Here is a 27,183-nt window from a genome sequence, read left to right on the forward strand (position 1 = left end):
TGGGTGAAAAGTCAGCCTTTGAGAAAAACGAGGTCAAAATGAGAAGTTAGATTAAAACTTTATAACTACTTTTTGGATGGTAAACCTGAAAAAACCCTAACTCTCGGAAATGTGCTTATGGCAGAAGGCGTGGGCTGGTTGCTGTTTTAAAATTGTTCACCTTTACAACCGGCCGCTCTCCCGCGCCCTTGGTCTCCCGAGAGTTGCGTCTGCCTCGCGGCAGCCCATCCTAACTCGAGTCCCGGCGAGTCGCCCCCTCGGGCCGGCGTAGTCAGGGTAGGGGCCCTCCTGGGCTGTGCAGCCTGTTGGCAGGCACAGAGGACCCAGCGACTCCTTGACCGCAGGCCTGAACAAGACCCACCCGCCGCGTCCTGCCGCCCAACGGTCGCTCCCCACCGCCGGCCCCGCCCCTCCCAGGCCGCCCGTGGCGCGCCGGCGCCTGCGCAGTTGCCCCAGAGCGCCCCGACCGGGATGGCGGCCGTTTTGGAGTCGCTTCTGCGAGAGGAGGTGTCGGTCGCAGCCGCCGTGCGGTGGATCGCGCGCAGCACCCAGAGTTCGGAGGTAACAGCACCGACACGCCCCCAGGGCTGACCAGAATCGGCTTCCCGCGGGAGATACTGCCTCTCCAATCCCTTCCTCTAAGGTGCCTAGCTGCCAGCCCGGGCCGAGTGCACTCGGACCGGGCGCCGCTGCCCGGGCCGCCCACCCTAGGCGCGCCCTGCGGCCCCAGCTGCCCCGGACCTGGGCTGGCAGCTGATCCTCTCACCCCTCGACCTCTTCTTCCACAGGAGAGCCCGGGGGAGGCGGCCGTGCTGAACTCACTCCGGCCCCTACGGAAGGAATTCGTGCCGTTCCTGCTCAACTTCCTGAGGGAGCAGAGTAGCCGCGTCCTCCCGCAGGGCCCCCCAACCCCAGCCAAGGCTCCAGGAGCCTCAGCAGCCTTGCCAGGGAGGCCGGGGGGCCAGCCGCGGGGTGGCCGCGGGGCGCGCAGCCAGCTCTTTCCTACGACTGAGCCCTCGAGCACCGCCGCTGAGGCCCCTCTGACCCGCCGCGGGGGCAGGAGGCGGGGTCCGGGGCCGGCCCGGGAGAGAGGAGGCCGTGCCCCCGGGGTCCCAGAGGAGGGGGTCGGCGGGGAGAGCCTGTCCTGGCCCGGAGGCCGGAGGCTTAAGGGCTCTGGTAGCCCCAGTATCCCCAGCCTCACGCTCTCTGATCCACCAAACCTCAGCAACCTGGAGGAGTTCCCTCCCGTAGGCTCGGTTCCCCCCGGCCCTGCAGGGTGAGAACCAGCCCTAACAGAGGAGATGGGTGGTCTGAAGCCTCTGCTAGGGAAGTTTGTAAATCAGAGCTGAGCTCGGGAAGGGTTGGAAGGTTGGGAGCGAGGTAACTATAATAGTGAGGGGATTTTTTTGTTTGTTTGTTTTTTTGCAAGAGGCCCAGCTGTGGGGGGTGGGCGTTATTTTCAGATAGAAATTTGAGGAAAACCTATGGCTACTCTCAGCAGGACGAAGCCTTCACGCAGGATCAACCCAACTCCGGTGAGCGAAGAGCGGTCACTCTCCAAGCCCAAGATCTGCTTCACCTCACCCCCAATCAGCTGTGTCCCCAGTTCCCAACCCTCAACCCTGGACACTAGCCCTTGGGGCCTTGGCCTTCCCCCAGGGTGCAGAAGTCTGCGAGAGGAGCGGGAGATGCTCAGGAAGGAGCGGTATGGCCTTGCCGCTCCCTGGGATGTCAGCTTCCCCTTGTGGGGGACCTGCAGGGCTTTTCCTTGAAATTGATTTCCCCCTTGGGAACTCTGGGTTTGTTTCCTGGGCTGGTCAATGTCTTCTCTGGAGGGAGTGTGTGTGTGTGTGAGAGAGAGATAATGTGTATGGAAAGCCAGGCTAACTGCTCATGAGATCTCTCTATCCCCATAGTTCTAAACAGCTGCAGCAGTCACCTACCCCTGCCTCTCCCACCCCAGAATTGGGAACTTCCCTCCCCAGCCGGACTGGAAGCCTCACTGCAGAACCTGCTGACCCTGCCAGAGTGTCTTCCCCCCAGCGCCTGGAGCTGGTAGCCCTTGTCTACTCCTCGTGCATTGCTGGTGAGAGAGCTAGCAAGGGGAGCTACAATGGAGATACTGGTAGAACTGCAGCATATGAGAATTAAATGAGCCATGTAAAACTGAGCCTTGGCTCCGAATGGTTCCAGTACTAAGGGATTTCTTTTTATATCCAGAGAACCTGGTCCCAAACCTCTTCTTGGAGCTTTTCTTCGTCTTTCAGCTCCTTACTGCCCGAAGGATGGTGGCTGCCAAGAACAGTGATCTTGAACTGAGTCAAGGTGCTCTACATCAGTGAGATACCTCATATTCTAGAAATGGAGACTACAGATGGGATAGCCCTTAACAGTTTGTTACTATCTTTCTAGATTCCCTGGAAAGCCCACTATTCCAGAGCATCCATGATTGTGTGTTCTTTGCAGTGCAGGTTTTACAGCACCAATTTCAGTGAGTTTCCTTTATTTTAATTGTTTGTCTGATTCTCTGACCCCTTGGGTTATATACTTGTACTTAACAGGTACAGTGGTCCTGGACCTTATCCTAACTATAATTTTGTGTCAAGGTTGAGTTTGTCTCCCCTAAAAGAATCTAATATACTCAACAGCTGACCTTTGGATTTATGGCTAATATTCCTGGCCTGCTCTCTTGATCTCTGCACCGTAAGGTCTAATTTCCTTGTCCTTTGCCTCTGTTGTCTTGGTCTTTGACCCATAACCCTACTGTACATTTCTGGACTTACACATCTGCTCCATGCTCCCAATACACTTTAATAGGGTGCCTGCTTCCTGTTTGCAGTCTGTGTCTCAGTCTCAGTTATTTGTGCTCTTCTCCCTGTAGGGTTCTTTCCTCCTTGGACAAAGGGACCTTAAAGCTGCTGGCTGAGAATGAACGGCTACTGTGCTTCTCACCAGCTCTTCAAGGCCGACTTCGAGCTGCTTACGAGGGCAGTGTTGCCAAGGTAGTGTGACCCCAGCTTAGATGACTACTAACCTGGACCTGACCATTCCTAACTTTCATGAATTCAGGCAATCTGCTCATGACACTTAATTGTCATATGAGCTAATTCTGGGTAACAATAAGGGAGTAAAGTCTTCTGAGCATGACTTCCACAGGCTTTATAAAGTTTCTGATGTCTCTGCCATATTTTAGGTCTCTCTGGCAATGCCACCCTCGGCTCAAGCTGTCTCCTTTCAGCCAGAAACTGACAATCGTGCCAACTTCTCCAGTGACCGAGCCTTTCATACTTTTAAAAAACAGAGGTGAAATGGAAAGGGAATATTGAGGGGAAGGAATAAGGCAACATTTTCTCTGTAATAGGCAGCTGTCTTGTTTTCATAGAAAATAGGAGGCTGGCACTAACAAGTAGTAGGTCAGTACCCCCAGGCTCTAATTAACAGCCATCATGAGGGCCAGTTGTTTCATTCTGTTTCGTTCTCATGGACTTGAACCCTTGAGTTTGACAGCCCTCTCACAGGTGTATAAACTACTCAGACAGGAGTATGCCAGGATTCACTTTCACTGCTCACGGATGTATGTGAGACCAATGAGTGCTGCTGCTGGGTCTGTAACATTACCATCACATAAAGAACTTTGGAGCTTAAGGAAGGACTGTGGACAGGGCTGTCCTCAGTCTTCCAAACTAGGGAATACTTCACTGGAAATGAGTTAGAGATGGCTGTGCTGCAGCTGATCGGGTATTCTTGTGTGTCTGTCAGAGATGTGTTCTATGAGGTTCTTCGAGAGTGGGAAGATCGCCATGAGGAGCCTGGCTGGGATTTTGAGAAGGGCTTGGGCAGTAGGATCAGGTGGGTACTCAAATGCTGGTCCCTTTTTCTTGCTTCTGATGGCATCTCAGTGATGCTTGGTAAGCTGACTGGAAGAAAGCTTTCCACCACTCCTTCCAGCCCAAAGCTATATATTCTTTTTCCTCCTTAATCTCTAGCTATTGACAACTCTGCCTCTACTCAAAAGGGATTTCTTTCCAGCTGCTTCCACTCAGAAGTACCTTGCACTTGTTCTATAATGGCAAATGGGAGAGTGCAAAGCTCTTAATCAAGGTTGCTTGAATTTTGGACCAAATCATTGGCTAGACTTCCGCCTCTAATTTGGGCACGTCTGATAATTTTGCATAGATAGATGACTAGGCTGCAGAAAGAGTATTTTCTAACCACATACCTTGAAGTGGTCAAGGTATATGGTCCACATACCTTTAGTCCACATTGGTCTTGAAGTACACTGGCACTTAGTGTGGCCTGAAGATTTAAGAGGTGGCATTTCTTGTTTTGTTAAGTGTATCTTTAGCCTTGAGGGATCTTAGTGCTGAGGGTGTCCTTTACCTTCTCCCATGCCCCTATGCAGGCCAGCTCTGGAAAAGGTCTGTTCAAGTACCTGGTAAACAGCTGAAAAGCCCGAGGATTGGCTTGCTTGCTCAGATCTTTGTCTTACTTCCTTCCCACACACTCTACACCTGCTTCTTGTTCCTCAGAGCCATGATGGGTCAACTGTCTGCGGCCTGCAGCCATAGCCACTTTGTACGGCTTTTCCAAAAACAACTTCTCCAGGTAATAGCTTCTCAAGAAATTAATCTACAGCAAACTGCGGGTATTGTAAGCAGCCAAGTAAAGGATGGCACCCTGGACAGTGTGGATAGCCAAGTAGGCCCTTAGGTGGCAGTTAAACTCAGGTGGCAGAGAAAAAAACAGAATGCTCTCTGATGTGCCCTGCACCTTTTGCCCTTCCCTGATCTATTTCATTCTGTGTGTGTGTGTGGTTCTGGGGATTGAACCCAGGACTGCTCTACCACTAAGCTATGTCCCCAGCCCTTTTATTTTTTTATCTTGAAATAGGGTCTCACTAAGTTGCCCAGGTGGGCCTCAAATGTTACCTCCTTTTTCTTGTTTGGTGCTGTGGTAGAAAGCTGAGCTTGGTAGTCAGGTCTCTTCAAATCCTAACTCCAGCAATTCTAGGCACATGGTTATACTTGCAATTTCAGTTTCTTCACCTTTAGAAGAGGAATATAATTCCTCCCTCAAAAACTGTCCAAAGTGCCTAACATGGAGTTGGCATTTCATAAATGTTCATTACTTTGTGCTTATTTTGGTCAGTCCTTTTCACTTGTTTTCAATTTCCTTCCTTTCCATCACCCCAGATGTGTCAAAGCCCTGGTGGTGCTGGGGGCACTGTCTTGGGTGAGGCCCCAGATGTGTTGAGTATGCTAGGAGCTGACAAGCTGGGGCGGCTGCGGCGACTACAGGAACGACTTGTGGCTCCTCAGAGCAGTGGGGGGCCCTGTCCACCCCCCACCTTTCCAGGCTGTCAAGGCTTCTTCAGGGACTTCATCCTAAGTGCCAGCAGGTAAGTTCCCCTGTGTCTTGCAAAGGCAGGGTCAGGGTGGGAGAGGTTTGGCTTCCCAGAAGAGCAAATCACTCTCTCTCCTTTGCCTGGAATAAATAACAGAGTAGAAGTAAGTGATCTCTGGCTCCTTTCAGCTCACACTTTCTAACTTCATTTCATTTCTCATTCTTTCACCCATGTAGGTAATTTCATTATTTCTCAGCCTCACCATCTATCATGTAGATCTTTTTTTGTATGGGGTACATTCTAGTTCTTCCTACATCTCTAGTACTTTTTTTTTCTTTTCTTTGGTTTTTTTTTTTTTTTTTGTGCTTCCCAACCCCCCACTTCAGCTTCCAGTTTAATCAACATCTCATGGATAGTCTGAGCTTGAAGATACGGGAACTTAATGGCCTTGCCCTGCCTCAACATGAGCCTGGTGATGAAGATGGAGAGTCAGATGTAGACTGGCAGGTTAGAAAGCAGGACAAGGGAAATAAACAGAGTCTGACTTACGAGGGAAGGGATAAGTAAAAAGACAACAGATTTATAATTATTCTAGGAGGCTTATACTTAGGACCTTTTACTTCCCTTGGTGCCTTGCAGGGTGCACGGAGGCAATTTGCTGTGGTGCTTCTTAGCCTCAGACTTTTGGCCAAGTTTCTGGGCTTTGTGGCTTTCTTGCCATACCGGGGCCCTGAACCACCCCCAACCCGTGAGCTTCAAGATTCCATTCTGGCCCTCAGGAGCCAGGTGAATGATTGGGAGAACCTGGTAAGGAGGGAGCTGGGAGGTCCAGCAAGGCACAGAGGTTGACTGGTTTCCTTGGCTATTCTGGAAACCTGGCAGGTAGAGGGCATCATCCAGCCCCTTCTAGGGGCCAATCACTGACTGAGCCTGGCTCTCCCAGGTCCCTCCTGTCCTGGATGTTCAAGCTCTGCTGCAGCAGGGGCTGAGGGCCCGCCGGGCAGTGCTCACTGTGCCCTGGCTGGTGGAGTTCCTTTCCTTTGCTGATCACATTGTCCCCTTGCTGGACTATTACCGGAGCATCTTTACTCTCCTGCTGCATGTACATCGGTGAGTAAAGCAAGGCTAAGGCTCAAGAAAAGAAAGTGTGAACATTGCTCAGTCCTATTTATAAAGAGGATCAAATAGTGAACTTCATGTGTGGTTCCATAGCTGAGCCTTGGAGGAAGGGCAGAGGTTGACTGACAGAGACAGACTAGACAATTGTTTACCTTTCTCCTATGGCCCAGCCAAGAGAGAATACATATAGCAGGGGCTGCCAAGGCAACCCTGGTTGCCTATGTAGTCCGTTTTATGTCTGCTTTTGAGAACCATTTTCCCCATGGTAGCTTTCCATTACTCCATTCCATCCTTTGCATGAATTCTGTTCACACCCTCCATTTACCTTTTAGGAGCTTGGTCTTATCTCAGGACAATGAAGGGGAGATGTGTTTCCTAAACAAGCTGCTTCTGCTTGCTGTCCTGGGCTGGCTCTTCCAGGTGGGCAGAGTGAGGGTCCAGATGAGGTATGGTGACTACTGTGGTAGAGATGGGGACAAGAGCACTAGAGTGTGACCAAGGTAGGGGCCAAAAGATGAAGGTTCTTCAGAGGACCACCACTGCCCCTGGTGAGGTCAGAGGTGTGGTGAGTCTCAGAAGTGCTGGGTGGAGCTTTGGCTGCTTTGCTCTCTTGTCAGATTCCCACATTCCCTGAGGATCTATTTTTTCTGGAAGAAGGTCAAGTGGATGCATTAGAGGTGGACACAGCAGCTTCAGAGCATGGCTTGGTGAGTGTTGGGGTGTAGCCAGAGATGTGGTCTGTCTGGGAGGGCCCAGCAGAAGACAGACTGTGGTAGTTGTTCAACCCTTACACATCTCCTGACTGTCCTACCCCTGAGCATGCTGGGGAGGAAAGGAAACCTGCTTGCCTGCCCTACCAGCCCTGGCCTCTTCTCCCCCAGGACAGTGTGCCTGTGGTGGATCAGCAGCTGCTCTACATCTGCTGCCCCTACATCGGTGAGCATCCTATCCCCCTTAACAGTCCTTGGCCTGTCCTTTCATGAGTACCTATCAGATACCCCATTGGTCTGATTCCCCAATACCTTGGTCTTTCATGAGGCTCTCCAGGTGCCATATCTTTTATCCCACAAGTACTTATAGTCCTGCATTCTTAGGGGGTGAGGAGGACTCTGAAACTAATACCTTAGACTTTCCTGATACAGGAGAGCTCCGGAAACTGCTCGCTTCATGGGTTTCAGGCAGTAGTGGACGGAGTGGGGGCTTCGTGAGGAAAATCACCCCCACTACCACTACTGGCCTGGGAGCCCAGGCTCCCCAGACCAGCCAGGGGCTGCAGGTAAGAATAGGGAGAGGGCAGAGACTGCCCAGTGTGGGGAGGCAGAAGGAATCCCTCATGAGGCTGCTCCTTCCTTCCCTAGGCACAGCTTGCCCAGGCCTTTTTCCACAACCAGCCACCTTCCCTGCGCAGGACTGTGGAGTTTGTGGCAGAGAGAATTGGCTCAAACTGTGTCAAACACATCAAGTAAGAGTGGGTGAGGGTCCTATTCTCAATCTCTTTCCATTTGCCCTCTTAACTCCCTTTTTTTCTTTTGTGCTCACACACATGTGTTGCTGGGGATCCAACCCCGGGCCTTGTGCCCACTAAGGAAGTGCTCTACCACTGAGTATACCTCAGCCTCCTTTTAATTTTTTTGTTGTGGTGGTGGTGGTGGTAGTAATTGGGGATTGAACCCAGGGGCTCTACAGCTGAGCTATATCCCCAGCCCTTTCTATTTTTGAGAAAGGGTATCATTAAGTTGCCCAGGCTATCCTTGAATTTGCAATCTTTCTGCCTTAGTCTCCTGAGTCTTTGGAATTATAGGCCACCAGGTCTGGTCCCTTTTAATGGCTTTTTGTCAAACTGAGGAAAGTCAACTGTGGGGTGGGTGGAAAGGGAAGGCTGAAATTGCTAATATTCCTTGAAGGTAGTTCTGACCAAATTTCCTTGAATTTGCAGTCCCTTTCCAACTCATCCCTTCCAACTACCCCAAAACCCTCTGTCCCTGCTGCAGGGCGACGCTGGTGGCAGATCTGGTGCGCCAGGCAGAGTCACTTCTTCAGGAGCAGCGGGTGACACAGGGACAGAAAGGGGGAGATCCAGCCCAGTTGTTGGAGATCTTGTGTTCCCAGCTGTGTCCCCATGGGACCCAGGCATTGAGCCAGGGGCGGGAGTAAGAAATGCCAATCTATTTGGACCCTTTCATCTCCTCTACTCTCCTATCTTAGCTTTTGTTTTCTGTTCTCTCTCTACTCTTTCTTCTTTCACACTCATAACCTTTATTCTCCACCCCATTTTCTGTTCTTTTTTACCCTTCTCTATAGGTTCATATCTTTGGGCACAAAGTCCAAATGTTGAATTGAGAGAGTATGTAATGCTGTAGGACTAATGGCTTTTTCCTTCCTCCAGCATCTGGGGCAGGGTAGGGGTCTGAGGTAGAGACTCCCATGTCAGGGGTTTGGAGCATTTGGGGTGTGCTCAAGCTAAAATATATAGACTTCCCTGAAATCCGTCTTTCAGGTTCTGCCAAAGGAAGAGCCCTGGGGCTGTGCGGGCACTGCTTCCAGAGGAGACCCCAGCAGCTGTACGTAGGAATAAGGCCTGAGCTAGCAGACCAGTGGTTGTGTTTGTGTGTGTATGCATGAAAGAGTACATACCTGTAGCTGTGTATGCAGCTGCTATAAGGTGGGGAATTAGTCCTGAACTCTGGTATCCATCATTGTACCCAACCCTTCTCTGTCCTGACTCTATAGTTCTTCTGTCACAGGTACTAAGCAGTGCAGAGAACATAGCTGTGGGGCTTGCAACAGAAAAAGCATGTGCCTGGCTGTCGGCCAACATTACAGGTTAGGTCCAGGAAAGTGGGGGACTGAATCAGATTTGGAAAGGTGGATTGGCAGGGTGCTGGGCAGTTTGGGGTGATGAGACTCAGAGCCATCTGGAAACTGTGAAGGACATGGGTTGGCATGGTGAGCTTGGGTGGGCACTCCTGTAACCCTGTTTCTGTTCTCCCTCTGCCCTGTAGCACTGATTAGGAGGGAGGTGAAAGCGGCTGTGAGTCGCACACTTCGAGCCCAGGGTCCTGAACCGGCTGCCCGGGGGGAGCGGAGGGGCTGCTCCCGCGCCTGTGAGCACCACGCTCCCCTCCCCTCCCACCTCATCTCCGAGATAAAAGTACACAGCTACCCTACTCCCTTTGGCTTCCCCATTCCTTTTCCTTGCTCTGTTGCTGGTTTCTTTCCTTTCTCACATCAGCTCCAGGATTTCTGTATAGAAGCTTTATGTGTTACCTGTCTAGTTTTTGTTTCTTTCATTACTGAATAGGATTAGGTAGAGCAGAGCTGAATCAAATGGTTTTCCTAATGTTACTGACTTTAGTACCTGAATCACCTAAAAGGGCAAGAAGGAAAATCTAAAACTAAATTTATATTATACAAGTTGTAGTGGGAGCAGCTGGTAAATGGCTATGGATATCAATTCAGTACTGTTCTTCTATGTGGGACATAATGCTTGTTTAGTTACAGGCAATAAGAATAAACTGTACTCCTAACTTGGTTTGAAAAATTCAGAGACTTTTTAGAGTAGGGGTCGGCAAAATGGGCCCAACTGTGCTTGCCACTTACTTTTGCAAATAAAGTTTTATTGGAACACAGCTATAGCCATTTGTTTACCAAATGTCCGTGTTGCTTTTGTGTTAAAATGGCATAGTAGTTAGAACAGAGATCTTATGACTTGCAAACCTAATGTATTTACTATCTGGCCTTGGTCAAGGAATAAAGATGCGGAATAAGGACAAAGAAGCAGTGACTAACAATGGAGAGTATGTAGGGGAGAGAGGAAAAGACATATGACCACTAAATACTGGTTATCAGTAGGCAAATTTTTGTATTGAAACCTGAGAAAATGGAAGCATGAGGGTTAGAAAACATTGACTGTGTATCTCATGGGACAGTTTCCCAAAACGCTATAAGATGCCCCCTAGGAGTTGGTTAGTTTTGACCCATGTTGAAAACTGTCTCTTAAGCTCTGTGGTAGCCCATTGTCCTTTGGCTTATCTGCTTCATCTGTTTCCTCTTGGGTTACCCACATGGTTGCTTCTCCTAGCTGTATTGTCCTTCCTGAACCCCAGCTCCAGGGATCTCTTGGTCCAGATGCTTCAACCCCAGGACCAGATTTTCCTTTTCCTTCTCACTCACTCTACTGGCTGGTCCCCACCCCAATCCAAATTCTCTGGCAGCCTAGTCCCAGCCTGGCATGAGGTCTTATCCTGTTCTCTGCAGGATGTGCTCTCTCTGGCTGCTGGGCCCCGAGACCCTGATGAGGGTGTTTCCCCAGAGCATCTGGAGCAGCTCCTAGGCCAGATGGGCCAGACACTACGGTGCCGTCAGGTGAGACATGTCATGTGCTACATGAAGAATGGTCTTCTGTTGCCTTATAAGTAGAGCCACACTGTCCCAGGGACAGTCTTCACAGCAGTAAGGATAACGTTCATGTCTCCCTTTTTCTCTCAGTTCCTGTGCCCACCTGCTGAGCAGCATCTGGCAAAGTGCTCTGTGGAGTTAGCTTCCCTCCTGGGTATGGTTCCTTTCTGTCAAACCCCTTCTCTCTTGTTATATCCCCTCAAAATCAAGGTTGGGTATAAGCAGGATTAGACATATCTCTTTTCTGCCTCTATTTTTAAAAAATTTGGCTTCCATCATGTCCCATAGTTGCAGACCAGATCCCTGTCCTAGGGCCTCCACCACAGCACAGGCTGGAGCGAGGGCAGGCTCGAAGGCTTCTGCACATGCTGCTTTCCCTGTGGAAAGATGACTTCCAAGGTCCAGTTCCACTACAGCTGCTACTGAGCCCAAGAAATGTGGGGCTTCTGGCAGATACTCGGCCAAGGGAGGTGAGTCAGAAGTAGCAGGTAGGAAAGCTTTTTTTTTTTTTTTGTACTGAAGATTGAACCCATGGCTGCTTTAGCTATATCCCCAGTCCTTTTGAGACAGGGTCTAGCTAAATTGCTGAGGCTGGCCTCCAACTTACAGTCCTCCTGCCTCAGTCTCCTGAGTTTCTGAGATTAGGCCTGGTGAGAATAGGAAAGCTTCTTAGTCTTCTGTAGTCTTATTTTGATAGTATTAGGGAGCTGTTTTTTCCTTTCCTTTTCTTGCATATTTTTTATTGGTGCATTATAGTTTACAGAATGGTAGGAATCACTCTTCCATATTCATACATGCATACAATGTAACAATTTAATTTGGCCAATATCATTCCCCTGTATTTTCTCTTTCCTTCCTTCCCCCTGGTCCCTTTACTGATCTCTTTGATTTTCATGGGATTTTCCTACCCCACCAACTTTTCTTTTCCCTCTCTAGCTTCCACATATGAGAAAAAACACAACTCTTGACTTTTCTGAGTTTGGCTTGATATATATCAAGTTCCATCCATTTTCCTGCAACCTTTTTATGGTTGAATAGACACCACTGTGTGTGTATCACATTATATTTATCTATTCATTCATTGATGATCATACAGGCTGGCTCCATAGTTTGGCTATTGTGATACTATAAATGTGTGTGTATTGCTATAGTATGCTGACTTTAATTCTTTAGGATAAAGTTTGTGGAGTGAATTTATTTCCTTTATTCCTATTCCATGTTGAAATGGGACTCCCTATGCTTGTCTCGAGCCTCCATTTCTCAGCAGCTCGGCCCTTTAGATTTCAGTTTGTACTAATCAGGGTTTAACTATATAGTCCTCAAAATGCTGAGCTTCCCCATGGTGTGTTTTGCAGTGGGACCTGCTGCTGTTCTTACTTCGGGAGCTGGTAGAGAAAGGTCTGATGGGACGGATGGAGATAGAAGCCTGCCTAGGCAGCCTTCATGAGGCCCAGTGGCCTGGGGTAAGAAGTCCTTAAATAAAGATATCAGGTGTCCTATATCCCATTTATCCTGAAATGGGGCAAAGTGATGGAACCAAAGCTAAGTGGACAACCCTATAATTGAGGAGTAGCTGTTAGAGTTGACCTTCTTCAGATCTGAGTGGCCGCTGGCTGCTGTATGAAGGGCTTGTTGTAAGGGAAGGCAGGCAGGTGGAAAGCAGGATGGTACAGTATATATAGGTCTTGAGTCTCATCAGAATAACCTGGACTCAGTTACTAGTTAAATTTGTGACTTGGCACAAATTAGTTTTTTTCATCCTTAAAATAATACTGGGCATGGTGGCATACTCCTGTAATCCCAATGGCCTGAGAGGCTGAAGCGGGAGGATAGTGAGTTCAAAGCCAGCCTCAGTAAAAAGCAAAGCACTAAGCCCCTGCCTCTAACTAAAATATAAAACAGGGCTAGGGATGTGGCTCAATGAATTCAATCCCCGGTACTCCCACCGCCCTCCCCCCCCCAAAAAAAAAACCAGAATTAATAATTTCAAGATGAAACAGCTGTGCGCCAGGTTGTTGTCTACTCACCAATTAGCTAGAGACTGATCTTTAGAAAGGGTGGATGTGTCCAGAATTCCATGTCTGCCTTTTCTCGCACCTTTCTACGTACTGCAGGACTTCTCTGAAGAACTAGCAACACTGTTTAACCTGTTTCTAGCTGAGCCTCACATGCCAGAACCTCAGCGGAGAACTTGTGAACTGGTACAGCCAAATAGGGGGACAGTGCTGGCCCAAAGCTAGGGCTGGGAAGTGGCCCTGTTTTGGGCGTCTCACCAGAACCCTGGAATCCCGCCTATGCCTCAGGTGGAGCCCCAATAGCCCTCGGCAACCCTTGCTGGGGTAGGAGTAGCTGGGTCTGTGATCAGATTTCCTGCTCAGGTGAGAAGTATGTGGTTACTGGGCATCCCACAGACTGCAGGCTTGCCACCCGAATCCTAGAGGAAGAAACAGCCACTAATTCAGCATGAAGGTGGAAAAGCTGAGACTCTAACCCAGGAGCTGAAGAGCTAACATTTGCCACATGGATGCGAAATGAAATGAGGAGTGTGGGCTGGTCAATACAGGATTCAGACCTCACTTGCTGCTATCTCAGATCTCTCAAAACTTTGTGGTTCTGAGAAATCATGACAGAGTTGAATGACTTCTGCCTAACTTGTTAAAACCTGGACTGCCATGTTAAATATGCACAACAGATTAGGTAGGACTTGCCCAACTGAAACCTGGCATCACCCTGGACTTCACCCCTGTGCAGGTATTGACACTTCAGATTTGGTCTGTTCGGGGACATGCACAGGGAAGCAAAAAAGAATAAACTGTTTTAACAAAGGTTTGATGACTGTTCTTGCCTGTTTTTCCCCTTTGGCAGGTGGGCCTTGAGTTGGGAGTTATGACCTCTAAGTAACACCTGCATATCCAAGCAGCAAGATCATCTCACACCCCTGAAATGCAGTATCATCTCCTGTGCAACTCCCTCGGAAAGTTTAGACATTTAGGGCATTGTGCAGGTTCCATTCACAAGATGTTCCGTTGCACCACATGGTGAGGCAGCTTTTGCGATGTTTTGTTAGGGCTATAGTGTCTGATTTGGCTCAGAATGTCTCAGAGCACGAGCAGCCTAATATAATTATAAACTTTTATAATTGTAAAAGTTCATTTTATAAGAGATGTGGTCTTGATAATTATAAACTTTGATAATATGCATTAAGGTAATTCCTGGGAAGTAACACCCAGGCTCTGCTGGGGGAAGAAGAGGGGATTTAGCTCTTGCTAAGTGGCTTTCCTATCAGAAAGGTCTCAAACCCAAGAAAGAGTAAGATTCTCTGGGCTAGAGGGAGCCCCATGTACAAAACAGGGAAGTCACATCAACATTGAAAAATAGGAGTGTTTCTCAGTCCTACTTCTCCCCAATATTGTTTATCAGTCCATGCCTTTCCCTTCCCATCAGGCTTATCCCATTTAAAGTTTCTTTATCTGAACCTTCTTTCCTAATCTCTTCTTTTTTTTGATCCTGTAAATCCAATATATATATATATTTAGATCAGTACCAGGGATTAAAACCAAGGTCACTTAACCACTGAGCCGCATCCTCAGCCCTTTTTTGAGACAGGTTCTCACTAAGTTGCTTTAGAGCCTTGCCTTAGCCTCCCAAGCCATAGGAAGTCTAGTCTTTTCTGAATGCTTGGGAATTTGAAAAAGTGGTTTTGATTTTTGGTACTGGAGATCAAACTCAGGTCACTTCATCCATCCACACTAGGCACTGAGCATACCACTGAACCATGCCTCCCACATGGGATTTATTTTTATTTTTAAAGATGGTCTCACTAAGTTGCTGAGGCTGGTGTTGCAATCCTTCTGCCTCAGCCTCCGAAACTACTGGGATTATAGGTGTGTTACTGGTTCCTGGCTCTGCATGGGACTTTTTTTTTTAATTTTTAAATATTTTGTTATAGTTGGACACAATACCTTTATTTGATTTTTATGTGGTACTGAGTTGAACCAAGCACCCTTCATGTGCTAAGTGAGTGATCTATTGCTGAGCCACAACCCCAGCGCCCCTGCGTGGGACTTTTAATTTACAAATGTTCTGACCTTTTTTTTGGTCAACAATTTTAGGAGGAGGGGAAGAATACATAAATTAGGGTCCTACATATATACGCTGTTAAAAAAAAATAACTGAAAAATAAGCTTTTTAAAAGCATATGATAAAAACAATATAACTTAATCTGAGGTAAGAGAAAAAGGAAACAAACATTTTTAGAAAAGCAACTCTTTGCTGCACTGTACAGAAATTTACCCTTTTAACCACATCTCAATCCCCATACAATTATCCTCTTTGTTACCAAAGATTTGGGGCAAGAAAATTAAATGGGAATTTCTCCCGTCCCTATCACCTCTAGGTAAACATACAGAATCTTCAGAGCTCAAATTCAGCCAGGCTAAGTTACGAGAAAACAATCCGCCCTTCATCCATCCTAGAATTGGTAGGGCCAGAGCAGTAGCTCAAGGGACTCACCTCCGCGTAAGGGAAGGTAAGGTCTCTGCAATCAAGTTTCCTCCTGACAAACTGCTTACCTCCTCTTCCAGTTCATTTATCTTCCTTCTTCAGAGGTCATTTTTTAATCTCATTGAAATCCCTCTTGCCTTGTCAGTAGCAATCATCTGGCTACCCCCACCTACCACCAGTCCTCAAAGGGCCAGGGCCCACATCCCAACCTGAAATCTGTCCAGGCTGTATCTACGCTGCTTTCCCATCTTCCTGAGCCCTGAAGTGCTCTGAAGCAGTAGTGCTTAACACTCCTGACTGCTGCAAAGACCCAAATCCTCTCCTAGGAAAGGGGGGGGGGGGGAGCAAAAGTGAATAGTATTTGGAGAAAAGATTCTGAGTCTGTGTTGTGATTTGTGCAGCTGATTTTTTAAGCCTTTTTTTTGTTCTGGTCCTTTGTGATATTCTACACGGTGGAGCTGAACACTGGAGGCAGCTCCAGAGTGGAGTCTTGGCCAGTGGCTGCTTGCCTTCCCATCAGCCTGAGGGCTGGGCCGAACTAAGAAGGCATCTTGCCAAAGCACTGCAGTTCCCCAGCTCTGCTGATTATGCCTAACTCTGGTCCTTGAGAGGCCTGTGTCATAGTCCCAGAAATGAGAAATAAAGGTGAGAAATCCAAAAAGTGAGTGCTTCATTCTCTCTGGACAGCGAGGGCCAGGAGCTCAGGCTTCTTGTTCTGCAGAGGTGACTCGAGTACTGAGACAGGGCTTTCCTGGCAACCCTGGGCTAGTGCTATCTGTGTAGTCTGCCACTACAGGTAGCCTCAGTTTCTTTTCATCTCAGGTTGCTAACAGTTAAGGAGGAGCAGCCATAGCATTTCTGGAGCATCCTGGGCCTGCATCTCAGCAGCACCATCTCACTGGTGTGGTGCTAACTACCAAGGAAGGAAGCTAGCCTGGCCACAACCAGTGGTTGCTGCTTAATGAAGGAGCTCAGGAGATGAGGCGGGAAGCCTGGTGCACCCAGTTCTACCTGAAAGCAGAAAAGGAAGAGATGAAGGTATAAACAGCTGGAGGTGCCAGGGCCACTGTAGCCCCAAGCACCTGGGATGAGGTGATGGGAGATTCACCCCAGACTCCACTGGCTTGGTGTCTAAGACCCCTGGGCTCTGCTCTTCACCTCCCACTGATTGGTTCAGTTCCACTCCCATTTGGACTTGAACTCTCTCTATGAACAATGATTTTGCTCTGCTGAGGCTGCTGCTTTTACCTTGCAATGATATGTCTTCTAAGGACCCTGGGGACAACCACAAGATGTAGATTACTACTAGACTCTGGTACTAGCAACTTCAGCTGACAACACTCATTCCTTCCTCTGATTTTCTACTGACTCCTTTACTTTGAACCCAAGAAGTTCCTGGCCACATTTTTTTAGAACACAGCTAGACAGAGAGGTCCCAAGTATGTTACAAGGCTGGCTACTAGCTCTATATCACCTGTGCCAAGTAAATGACTCTGGTAATTTCTTTCCCTTCCATGGTGACAGGCTGCAGGATCCAGGCACTGGGCAGTATTTCCCCTCGGACCATTTTTCTGTTGGGTCTTGGCATGGATGTGTCATATACAGACTGAACTGCCATGATAGACAGGTGCCCCTGCAGACAGAGATGTAATGAGGAAAAATCAGGAACAGGCTCAAGTGTAATTAGTATAGTAGAAGTCAACACTGGGCTTGCCTTGAAGCCACCCATGACCTAGACCCAGCCGCAATTTGCCCTCATCCCCACCAGAGAAACCAATTCCCATAGATTACCACCAGCAAGGCAGGCACCTCTTTGGCTTCCACGCAGACACAACAGAAATCCCGTGGTTGCTTCAGTGCACACACGGTGGTATCGCACACCAAGTACACTGGAGGGGTGGAGGTAAAGCAGAGTCAGGAGGCCCATTGACAGATCTAGTCCCAAGTCTTCTTTAGCCTAGGAACCTCCCCTTCATCCTATGACTTGACATCCAATGAAATCTTGGATAAACAATCTGGAAGTAGGCCAAGTATCTGGTCTCTCAATAAGGCTGCCTCCAACCCTCTGCCTCTGTCCCCTGGCCAGAGATCATGGGACACACCAGAAACCAGGCCCCATGGGAGCCTCCCTCCCTTGGGCTCACCTAGGCTGATGCTCTTGTTCACCCGCTGATGTAGCCTTGCTGTCTGAATGGGCTTGTGATACAGGGGCCACAGGGTAGGGTCACTCACAGCTGCCCATACATGAGATAGTGGCTGGGACACCACACCTGCCCCTAGGAAGCCATGCCGAGTAGAAGAAAACTCCTTATAGTAAAGGTGCACCTCCTGCTCTTCACCCTGATAGCTAAGGGACACCAAGGATTGGAAAGAGGAAAAATGAAGAGTTGTTTTTTTTTTTTTTGTTTTGTTTTGTTTTAAGAGGGTTCCTAAGATACAAAGGAGGAAATCAGGTTAAGAGACTCCAGGAAGGCAAGGTGGAGAAGGGGAAGGAGAAGAGAAGCCAAGCAGGACAACAGGGTTAGGATCAAGAACACTGCAAAGAAACTTACCTCCAGCCAGCTGTTGCCTGGCGGCTGAAGAGATTGTGTAGATTATTGGAACAAGCAGCCATTACCTGGGGACAGAGCAGCCATAACCAAATTAGTAGGCACAGTATATCCCAGCCTCTACGTTCAACTTTCTGATCAGTGTTTAATAAATATACATTTTTCAAGATGGAAAACCACTGAAGAAGTCTACAAGCCTTGGTGGCCCTCATTTGCCCAGCTCTTTTCCTCTTCCTCCCCACCTAGCAGAGGTCTGGCTAAAGCAGTGATGGGGAAGAGTGAGAGCAAATACTCACATCAGCCATGGAAGTATCTACCATGTGTTTGGCCAAATCCTGGTAAGAAGAGGAGAAGCTGGATGGGCTGGATGGAAAACAGCGGCAATTGCCTGAGGAGGTTCTATAGCCTATAATAAAGAGGTGGAAGTTCTGGGATAGCACCGAATGTCAGGGCCTCATGACAGCAACAGCTCCCTATCAGGGGTAGGGACACTGGACTGACAGTTTCTGGCCAGTGACTCCCTATGATACAGTAGGCATAAGTAAGTCCCCAAACCAGGCAGATATCTATGCCTCACCCCCCTGCCACTCACGGTAAGCTGAATTCTTCCAGACAGATCCAGCCAGATACAGGTTCCTCACTGCAGAATGGGCCTGCCCATCCCCTATCCAGGTGTCTCTGGAATCAGGCAAGTTTGAGTCCCCCTGAAGAACAGAGGTCATGCCAAAATAAATCATTTATGCTTTATGGATCAATGATATATTGGGGGTGGGGAAGTATAACATTATTATAAAAAATATAACTTAAAAAACTCATAGAGGGGGGTAAGTGCCTTTCTAAACAGGGCAAAATTTTTTGCACATAATAAATACATGGCGATGGGGCTGGCGATGGGGCTCAAGCAGCAGCGCGCTCGCCTGGCATGTGTGCGGCCCAGGTTCGATCCTCAGCACCACATACAAACAAAGATGTTGTGTCTGCCGAAAACTAAAAAATAAATATTAAAAAAAAATTCTCTCTAAATAAATAAATAAATGGCGAGAGGATTGAACCAAGGACCTCGTACATGCTAAGTAAACAATCTACCACTGAGCTACACCCCCAGTTCAATAATTAATATCTTGAAAAACAAATTTACAACTGGAAAAACAACTGGCAGCTCAAATAACAAAAATGGATATTTTCTTAATATGCAGAAGGGCCACAAAAAATAAAAGGCCCAATAATCAAATAGAAAAATGAACATAGGGTACAATTAGTCACCATAAAAAATTGACAATGTCAGACACAAGAATAGAACTATATAACTAAAATACTATAATATTAGTAAAGACTAAAGAACCTTGATAATACTGTTAAGCAAAGTATGGTAGGCACTGTAGGTATGTAAGTAGGAACTGTTACATATTATCAATTGAGAATATTAGTTGATATACTATGGAGATATTTTATCAGCTGGGCATGGTGACTCACACCTGTAATCCCAGCAACTAGGGAGGCTGAGGAAGAAAGATCTCAAGTTTTAGGCCAGCAACTTGGTAAGACCCTGTCTCAAATAAAAAAATAAAAGGGGATATTGTTCAGTAGTAGAACACTCTGGGTTCAATCCCAAACAACAACAACAACACAAACACCCACTTTGTGCTGCAAAGGGACAGCGAAAAGACAACACACATGTGGGGAAAATTTTGTAAATTATACCTGATGAAGGACTTTTACTAGAATATATAAAGAACTCAAAGACAAAACTTCAATTTTTAAAAAAATGAGCAAAAGATCTGAATAGACATATCTCCAAAGAAAAATCCACAAATGGCCATCAGGGAAATGCAACTAAAACCATGTAGTACCACATCATATCCTCTCTGGTGGCTACAACCAAAACCAGTCATTCCTTAGCTTGTGCAAGGAACTGGTTCCAGGACCTTCTGAGGATGTCCAAGTCACTTAAACACAAATATTTGCATATAATCCATGCAAACACTCCACTTAGTTTCCTAAGTACTTTAAATAATCTCTATGTTATTATAACACCTAATGCCATGAAGTAGTATGTAAATAGTTGTTAGGGAACAATGTAGAGAAACATATATACTGCTTAAATACTGCTGACGGGAATGCATATAGTGTAGCCACTTTGAAAAATAGTCTGGCAGTTCTATGATCCAGTGATTCAAACCCAGAAGAAATGAAAAAAATGTTAATTTAAAAAAAACATTAAATTAATGCTATTGCTAAAACATATTTTGATTTACTATCAACAGAAATACAGTATCGAATCTTTTTTTAATATTTTCTTAGTTCTCAATGGACCTTTATTTTATTTATTTTTATGTGGTGCTGAGAATCAAACCCAGTACCTCACACATGCTAGGCAAGCGCTCTACCATTGACCACAACCCAGTCCCCAGCATTGAATCTTTTAAAAAAACCAAACAAACAAACAAAAAAAACCTTCCACAGGAATGTTCATGACGGCAATAATCATAAGTGACAAAATGACAGACACAACCTGATAGACAACCTTAATGTCCATCAATTGATGAACAGATAAACAAAGTGTGGTCTGTTCATACAATGCAAGATTATTTGGCCAGAAAAAAAAGAATGAAATTTTGATATATGCTACAAATGAATGCATCCATATTATGGATTGAATTACTGTCTCCAGTAAAAGATATGTTGAAGCTCTAACCCAAGTATCTATGAATATAATCTTAATTCAGTAGTCAAGATAATCCTGGATTAGAGTAGGCCCTAAATCCAGTGATTGATGACATTATAAGAAAGTCATGTGAAGACACAGGAGACACACATACATGGAGAACAACATATAAAGACCGGGAGAGATTGTAGAGATGCAGCTACAAGTCTAAGAATGCCATGGATTGCTGGTGACCACCAGAAGCTCAGAGAAAACCATGGAACAGATTCTCTCCAAGAGCTTTCTGAGGGAGCCTAGTGTTGCTAACCATGATTTCAAACTTGTAGCCTCCAAATTTATGACAGGGTAAATTTCTATTGTTCTAAGCTACCCTGTTTGCAGTAATTCGTTACAGAGATTCTAGGAAACTAATAAATCCTGAAAAATATTATGCTAAGAGAAAGAAGCCAGTGAAAAAAGACCAGTCATCATATGATCCCATTTATATTAAATGTCCAGAATAATCAAATCTTTCTGTAGAGACAGAAAATAAATTAGAGGTTGCCTAAGGTTGGGGAATGGTAGGTTTGGGGAGAAATGATGAGTGGCATGGGGTTTCTTTTGGCGGATAATGAAAAGGAAGATTGCAAGTTAGGTTTTTTTTTTTTTTTTTTTTGCGAGGGGTTGTTTGTTTAATATCTTTTTTAGTTGTCAGTGGACCCTTTATTTTATTTATTTGTATGTGGTGCTGAAAATCGAACCCTGTACCTCACATATACCAGGCAAGTGCTCCACTACTGAGTCACAATCCCAGTCCAGGATGAGGCTAGCCTCAGCAATTTAGTGAGACCCTAAGAACTTAGTGAGACCCTGTCTTCCTATATTTAAAAGAAGTAAATATAAAAAGGGTTAGGGCTATAGCTCAATGGTTAATCCCCAATATGAAAAAAAAATTTAATAAAAATACTAACAAATTCTTAATTGAACTAGAAAATCTGATCCTAAATTTCACACAGAAAATAGACAAGGAAAAATATTCTGAAAAATCTCAGGAAAGGAAGGGCAAGGTAGGAGCTTGGGAGGACTGGTGCTATCAGAGAGTAGATTCATTCTAAGCCCTAGTACAGGGAAAAGGGACACTGTGCCCTGGTGAGGCTAAGATGAATACCTAATAATCACTACAGGGACAAGCAGATAGCCACCCAAAGGAATAAAGTTGGATACACACCTCAAAACAAATGTGAAAATAATTATAAATGGAACAAAGATTTAAATATAAAAAATAAGACCACAGCAGTTCTAGAAGAAATCAGGGGAGAAATTCTTAATTAGAAACATTCTCCATTCCGAAGTTATAAAGAATTTCTATTGAGAACTTAAATACTATAAAAAGTTGATAAATAAATCTTTCTTAACACTTTTTTTAAACCCAGGGGTGCTTATCCACTGAGCCATGACCTAAGCCCTTTTTATTTTTTGAGACAGAGTCTCACTAATTTGCTTAGGGCCTTGCTAAATTGTTGCGGCTGTCCTTGAACTTGCAATCCTCCTGCGTCAGCCTCCTAAGTTGCTGGGATTACAGGTATGTGCCACTATAGCTGGCTGATAATAAATATTTCTGAATGGTCCCAAGCAAAACAAGCAAAGTTGATAAAGAGTGAAGCACTGGGAAAAAATATCTGTAACTCATTTAAGGCAAAGGGTTAATTCTTGTTATTATATAAAGAATTCTTAAAAATTGGTAAGAAAAAAAAACAAGGAGCAAAGGACATAAACAGAGGCTCAGAAAAAAGAAAAATATTTAAATAGATTTTTTTTAATAAAAGAGATCCTATATGAGAAAAATGAGACACTATTTTTTTACGGGAATACAAAATATTTGTAGAACACCATGGCACACATCAGTAATCCCAGCTATTCCAGAGGCTAAGGCAGAAGGATTGAAAGTTGGAGGCCAGTATCAGCAATATAGAGATGCTGTCTCAAACATAAAATGTTTTTAAAAAAGAGGTCAGGGGATACAGTTCAGTGGTAGAGTACTTGCCTAGTATACATGAGGCCCTGTGTTCAATGCCCAGCTATACAAGGAAAACAAAACCAATGAACAACAACAAAAAAAAGAATTGGAAAAATTGATGAAAGAATAGGGAGAAGCAGACTCCTACCCTTTGCTAGTGAGAATGTAAATTAGTGTATCTGTGAGGGTAACTTTATCAAGAGGTATCAAAATTTCATATGCATGTACTCTTTATTTTTAATGAAGACTGAGGGGTGTTTTTAATACTTTTATTTATTTATTTTTTAATATGGTACTCAGGATCAAACCCAGTACCTCACATGTGCTAGGCAAGTACTCTAACACTGAGCCACAACCCCAGTTCTCAAATGCATGAACTCTTTGTACAAACCTACTTATGGAAATTTATCCCACAGGTTTATCTGCACATATATGAAATGATTCAGGCACAAAGTTATTCACTGCAGCATCATTAATAACAGCAAAATACTGAAAATAACCTAAGTTGGAAGAATAGTTAAATAAGTTACAGTACATTTCTACAATGGAGTGCAAAGAAGAAATGAAGAAAAAAGTTAGTTCTCCACATACTCAAATAAAAGCACTCCAAGGTACACTGGGTGATGGGGGAGGTAAAGAACAGTATGTATAAAGATCTCTAGGAGGATCCATCCAAAAAACTACACTGCTTTCCTTGGATGGAAAAGGATTAGGTTGAGTGAGAATAGGGATTCCCTATCTACCTCTACATACTGTTGGCATAACTATAGCCATCTTCGTTTCCCCACTCCCATTATATGACTCAAGTTCTGTTCTTCAGAAATAACTGCTGTTTCTTCCTTGAGAAACAGAAACTTGCTTATTTTTGTCTTCAGAAATGAAAACTTGCATTCACCAAAATCAGGTGACGCTTGCTATGCCAATCACAAGGGCTAACCCAGCCCCTAACCCACACCTATTAAAAGTAATTCTTGAGAGAGAAGTTGCTGTTCTCTCTGACTGAGAGAGTTTGACAGGTTCCTGACAATATATCTGCTTTTGTTTTTGTCCTTGGTGTGTCTATGTAGTCCTGTGCCAATTTCCTTTCACATATGTTTATCTTTTTGCTTTTTTACTATATGAATATATTATCTATACAAAATATCAAACTTTAAGAAAAACGAGATAAACACTATGCAGCTGTTAAAAATGAATGACTCATTAGCCTCAAAAAATAAAATAAAATACTTGGGAATCAATTTAACAAAAGAGGTGAAAGACTTCTACAATGAAAACTACAGAACACTAAAGAAACAAATTGAAGAAAACCTTAGAAGATGGAAAGATCTCCCATGCTTTTGGATAGGCAAAATTAATATTTTTTAAAATATTTATTTTTTATTTTTATTTTTTTTAGGTGGACACAATATTTTTATTTCATTTTTATGTTGTGCTGAGAATCAAACCCAGTGCCTCACATGTGCTAGGCAAGCGCGCTACCACTTGAGCCACATCCCCAGCCCCCAGGCAAAATTAATATTGTCAAAATGGCCATACTACCCAAAGTGCTATACAGATTCAGTGCAATTCCAATTAAAATTCCAACGTCATTCCTTATAGAAATAGAAAAAACAATCATGAAATTCATTTGGAAAAAATAAGAGACCCAGAATAGCCAAAGCAATCCTTAGCAAGAAGAATGAAACAGGTGTCATCACAATACCAGACCTTAAACTATACTATAAAGCTATAGTAACAAAAATAGCATGGTATGAACCAAAATAGATATATAGACCAATGGTGCAGAATAGAGGATACAGAGACAAACCCACATAACTACAGTTATCTCATACTAGACAAAGGTGCCAAAACAATCATTGGAAAAAAGATACCCTCTTCAACAAATGGTGCTAGGAAAACTGTCTTCAACAAATGGTGCTGGGAAAACTGGAAATCCATATGCAGCAAATAAACCCCTCTCTCTCACCACACACAAAACTCAACTCAAAGTAGATCAAGGATCTAGGAATTAGACCAGAGACTCTGCTCCTAATAGAGGAAAAATTAGGCCCAAATCTTTATCACATTGGATTAGGCCCCGACTTCTTTAACAAGACTCCTAAAACTCAAGAAATAAAATAAAAAATCAATAAATGGGATGGATTCAAACTAAAAAGCTTCTTCTCAGTCAAAGAAACAATAAGGTGAACAGACAGTCTACATTTGGGCAGATTTTTGCCACATGCACGTCAGACAAAGCACTAATCTCTAGGATATATAAAGAACTCAGAAAGCTAAGCACCAAAAAAAACAAACAACCCAATCAATAAATGGGCTAAAGAGCTGAACAGACAATTCTCAGAAGAAGAAATATAATCGATCAACAAATATATGAAAAAATGTTCAACATCTTTAGTAATTAGAGAAATGCAAATCAAAACTACTCTAAGATTTTATCTCAAGCCAGTCAGAGTAGCAGTTATAAAAATACAAGTAATAATAAATATTGGTGAGGATGTGAGAGAAAAGACACACTCATACATTGCTGGTGGGACTGCAAATTGGTACAATCACTCTGGAAAGCAGTATGGAGATTCCTCAGAAAACTTGGAATGGAATCACCATTTGACTCAGCTATCCCACTCCTCAATCTATCCCCAAAGGACTTAAAAATCTGCATACTATAATAACGCAGCCACATCAATGTTTATAGCAGTACAATTCACGATAGTTAAACTGGAAGCAACCCAGATGCCCTTCAATAGATGAATGGATAAAGAAACTGTGGTGTATATACACAATGGAATATTATTCAGCATTAAAAGAGAATAAAATCATGGCATTTGCAGGTAAATAGATGGAGTTGGAGAATATCATGCTAAGCAAAGTAAGCCAATCCCAAAAAACCAAATGCCGAATGTGTTCTCTATATAAGTGGATGCTAATCCATAATGGGGGAGGGGAGGTATGGGGGAAAATGGAGGAACTGTGATTGGACAAAGGGAAGGGAGTGGAGGAGAAGCATGGGGGCAGGAAAGATGGTGGAATGAGATGGACATCATTACCCTAGGTACATGTATGACTGCACATGTGGCGTGACACTACATTGTGTACAATCAGAGAAATGAAAAGTTGTGCTGCAATTATGTACAGTGAATCAAAATGCATTCTGCTGTCATATATTTCTAATTAAAATAAATAAATAAATTTCAAAAAATGAATGACTTAGTCTAGATACAGTGGTACACACCTATAATCCCAGCAACTCAGGATGCCAAGGCAGGAGGATCCCAAGTTTTGAAACCTAGCAAAACGCTAAATATATAAATAAATAAATAAATAATGAAAAGGACTAAAGATATGGCTTAGTGGTAGAATGCCCCTGTGGTCAATCCCCAGTACCACCAAAAAAAGAAAAAGAAAATTCAGCAACAAATTTACTGATATGCAGTGATATATAAAATATATTTTTAAGGGAAAAAGCAAAGAAACAAAGTGGGTACAGCATGCCTCCATTATGTGCTTTACAAAAGATAGTTATGTTCACATAGCTGCATATATCTTTGGAAATAAAAACTGAACTGGGATAAGATGACTGCATTTGGGAAGGCAAATAGAGACTGAAAGAGGCACTTAAAACCTGTCCTTTGCTGTTGTTTGAATATTAATATCTTTACCATGTGAAGTTTTATTTATAAAGTGAATTTCAAATGTTTATCCTCAGGCAGGTTTTACTCTGAGCTCTAGATCTAGATCTATATTTCCAACTGCCCACTTGATTCTAATTCCTACACCTGGATTTCTTACATCTTTTACTCAATAAGGGAGAAATCAAATTCATGATCTTCCCCACAAAACTTGGTGTTCCTCCAGTGTTTCTTGTCATCATTGATACCATCATTCCTTCAGTTGCTCAACTCAAGTTGTATGCCATTTTTGAATCCTGTCTCTTACTTCCTCTGACACTCAAGCTCTGCAGATGCCCTCCCCATTACATCCACCACCTGTTTCTTCACCGGCAGTACCCTAAACCCAGACAACCACCACCTCTAGCCCAACTTTGCCACAGGCCTCTTTCGGGTCTCCCCACAGCAGCTCTTGCCTCCTCCTCTTGCGATCCCATCATTCTATTCCCGTACTTAAACAAAGGTTTTCAAGAGTTTTTTTTCTTTTTTAATCCACTGAGCCACACTCCTAGCACTTTTTATTTTTTATTTCAAGACAGCATCTCACTAAGTTGGTTAGGGCCTCACTAAATTCAACAGCTTTTTGTCACTTTGGGGGAGTATCAACATCAAATGGATTAGAGACGGGCCAGAATTCTCAATATAGTCTATATGATTTGGCCTTTTCTAGGCCCTCTCATGTCATTTTCCCATCTCACTACATATTCCAGCCACAGTGGCCTCCATTTAGCTCCTCAGACTCTCCCTTCCTCAAGGCCTCACTTACTGGACAAACAACTCTCCAACACCAGCACCACTTTGTTTATATTAACTACTTCTTAGCCTTCTGGTCTCAGCCTAAATGCACTCTCTTCAGATAATTTTATTGACCTTGCAGAATAGGTCAGATCCTCTATTTTGTACTGGCTTAGCATCACTTTTCCAAATAACCCCTTGCAACATTA

General features: G+C 44.6%; 2 protein-coding genes across 15 annotated transcripts in view; one reads left to right on the forward strand and one right to left on the reverse strand.

Moving 5' to 3' along the window:
- The first annotated feature begins 431 nt into the window (after positions 1–431).
- On the forward strand, positions 432–16,025 carry Cdan1 (codanin 1). 8 transcript variants are annotated; one of them, XR_005729365.2, is made up of 29 exons: positions 433–561; positions 789–1,276; positions 1,499–1,705; positions 1,917–2,086; positions 2,221–2,325; positions 2,413–2,491; positions 2,882–3,002; positions 3,194–3,303; positions 3,760–3,849; positions 4,530–4,605; positions 5,193–5,398; positions 5,731–5,851; positions 5,984–6,130; positions 6,288–6,454; positions 6,796–6,883; positions 7,081–7,170; positions 7,345–7,399; positions 7,606–7,739; positions 7,822–7,925; positions 8,455–8,613; positions 8,961–9,024; positions 9,208–9,286; positions 9,466–9,614; positions 10,721–10,828; positions 10,952–11,015; positions 11,150–11,331; positions 12,217–12,324; positions 12,976–13,612; positions 13,727–16,025. XR_005729365.2 is itself a non-coding variant. In XM_013359465.4 (28 exons), the coding sequence occupies exons 1-28, from the start codon at positions 472–474 to the stop codon at positions 13,099–13,101; spliced, it is 3,687 nt and encodes a 1,228-aa protein (XP_013214919.1). In that variant the 5' UTR covers positions 433–471; the 3' UTR covers positions 13,102–13,686. The 8 variants fall into 8 exon arrangements, 6 of the variants coding, with proteins under 6 accessions (XP_077905059.1, XP_077905058.1, XP_013214919.1 ...); XM_013359465.4 differs by lacking the exon at positions 13,727–16,025 and having other exon boundaries at positions 12,976–13,686; XM_021726161.3 differs by lacking the exon at positions 13,727–16,025 and having other exon boundaries at positions 1,502–1,705; positions 12,976–13,686.
- Positions 2,487–27,183, reverse strand: part of Stard9 (StAR related lipid transfer domain containing 9) — a 156,569-nt gene continuing 131,872 nt past the window's right edge. For 6 of the 7 annotated variants that reach the window (XM_021726132.3, XM_040275264.2, XM_078048921.1 and 3 more), the window contains 8 exons: positions 18,506–18,617; positions 18,210–18,319; positions 17,917–17,981; positions 17,509–17,711; positions 17,156–17,253; positions 16,839–16,997; positions 6,789–16,375; positions 2,487–5,484 (listed from right to left, as the gene is read on the reverse strand). In XM_021726132.3, the coding sequence (XP_021581807.2) occupies positions 16,274–16,375; positions 16,839–16,997; positions 17,156–17,253; positions 17,509–17,711; positions 17,917–17,981; positions 18,210–18,319; positions 18,506–18,617 (849 nt within the window). In that variant the 3' untranslated portion in view covers positions 2,487–5,484; positions 6,789–16,273. The remainder of the gene's footprint in view (positions 5,485–6,788; positions 16,376–16,838; positions 16,998–17,155; positions 17,254–17,508; positions 17,712–17,916; positions 17,982–18,209; positions 18,320–18,505; positions 18,618–27,183) is intronic. The other variant, XM_013359357.4, reaches the window with a different exon arrangement.

The sequence above is a fragment of the Ictidomys tridecemlineatus genome, chromosome 5, assembly GCF_052094955.1.
Source record: "Ictidomys tridecemlineatus isolate mIctTri1 chromosome 5, mIctTri1.hap1, whole genome shotgun sequence".
Classification (NCBI taxonomy): domain Eukaryota; kingdom Metazoa; phylum Chordata; class Mammalia; order Rodentia; family Sciuridae; genus Ictidomys; species Ictidomys tridecemlineatus.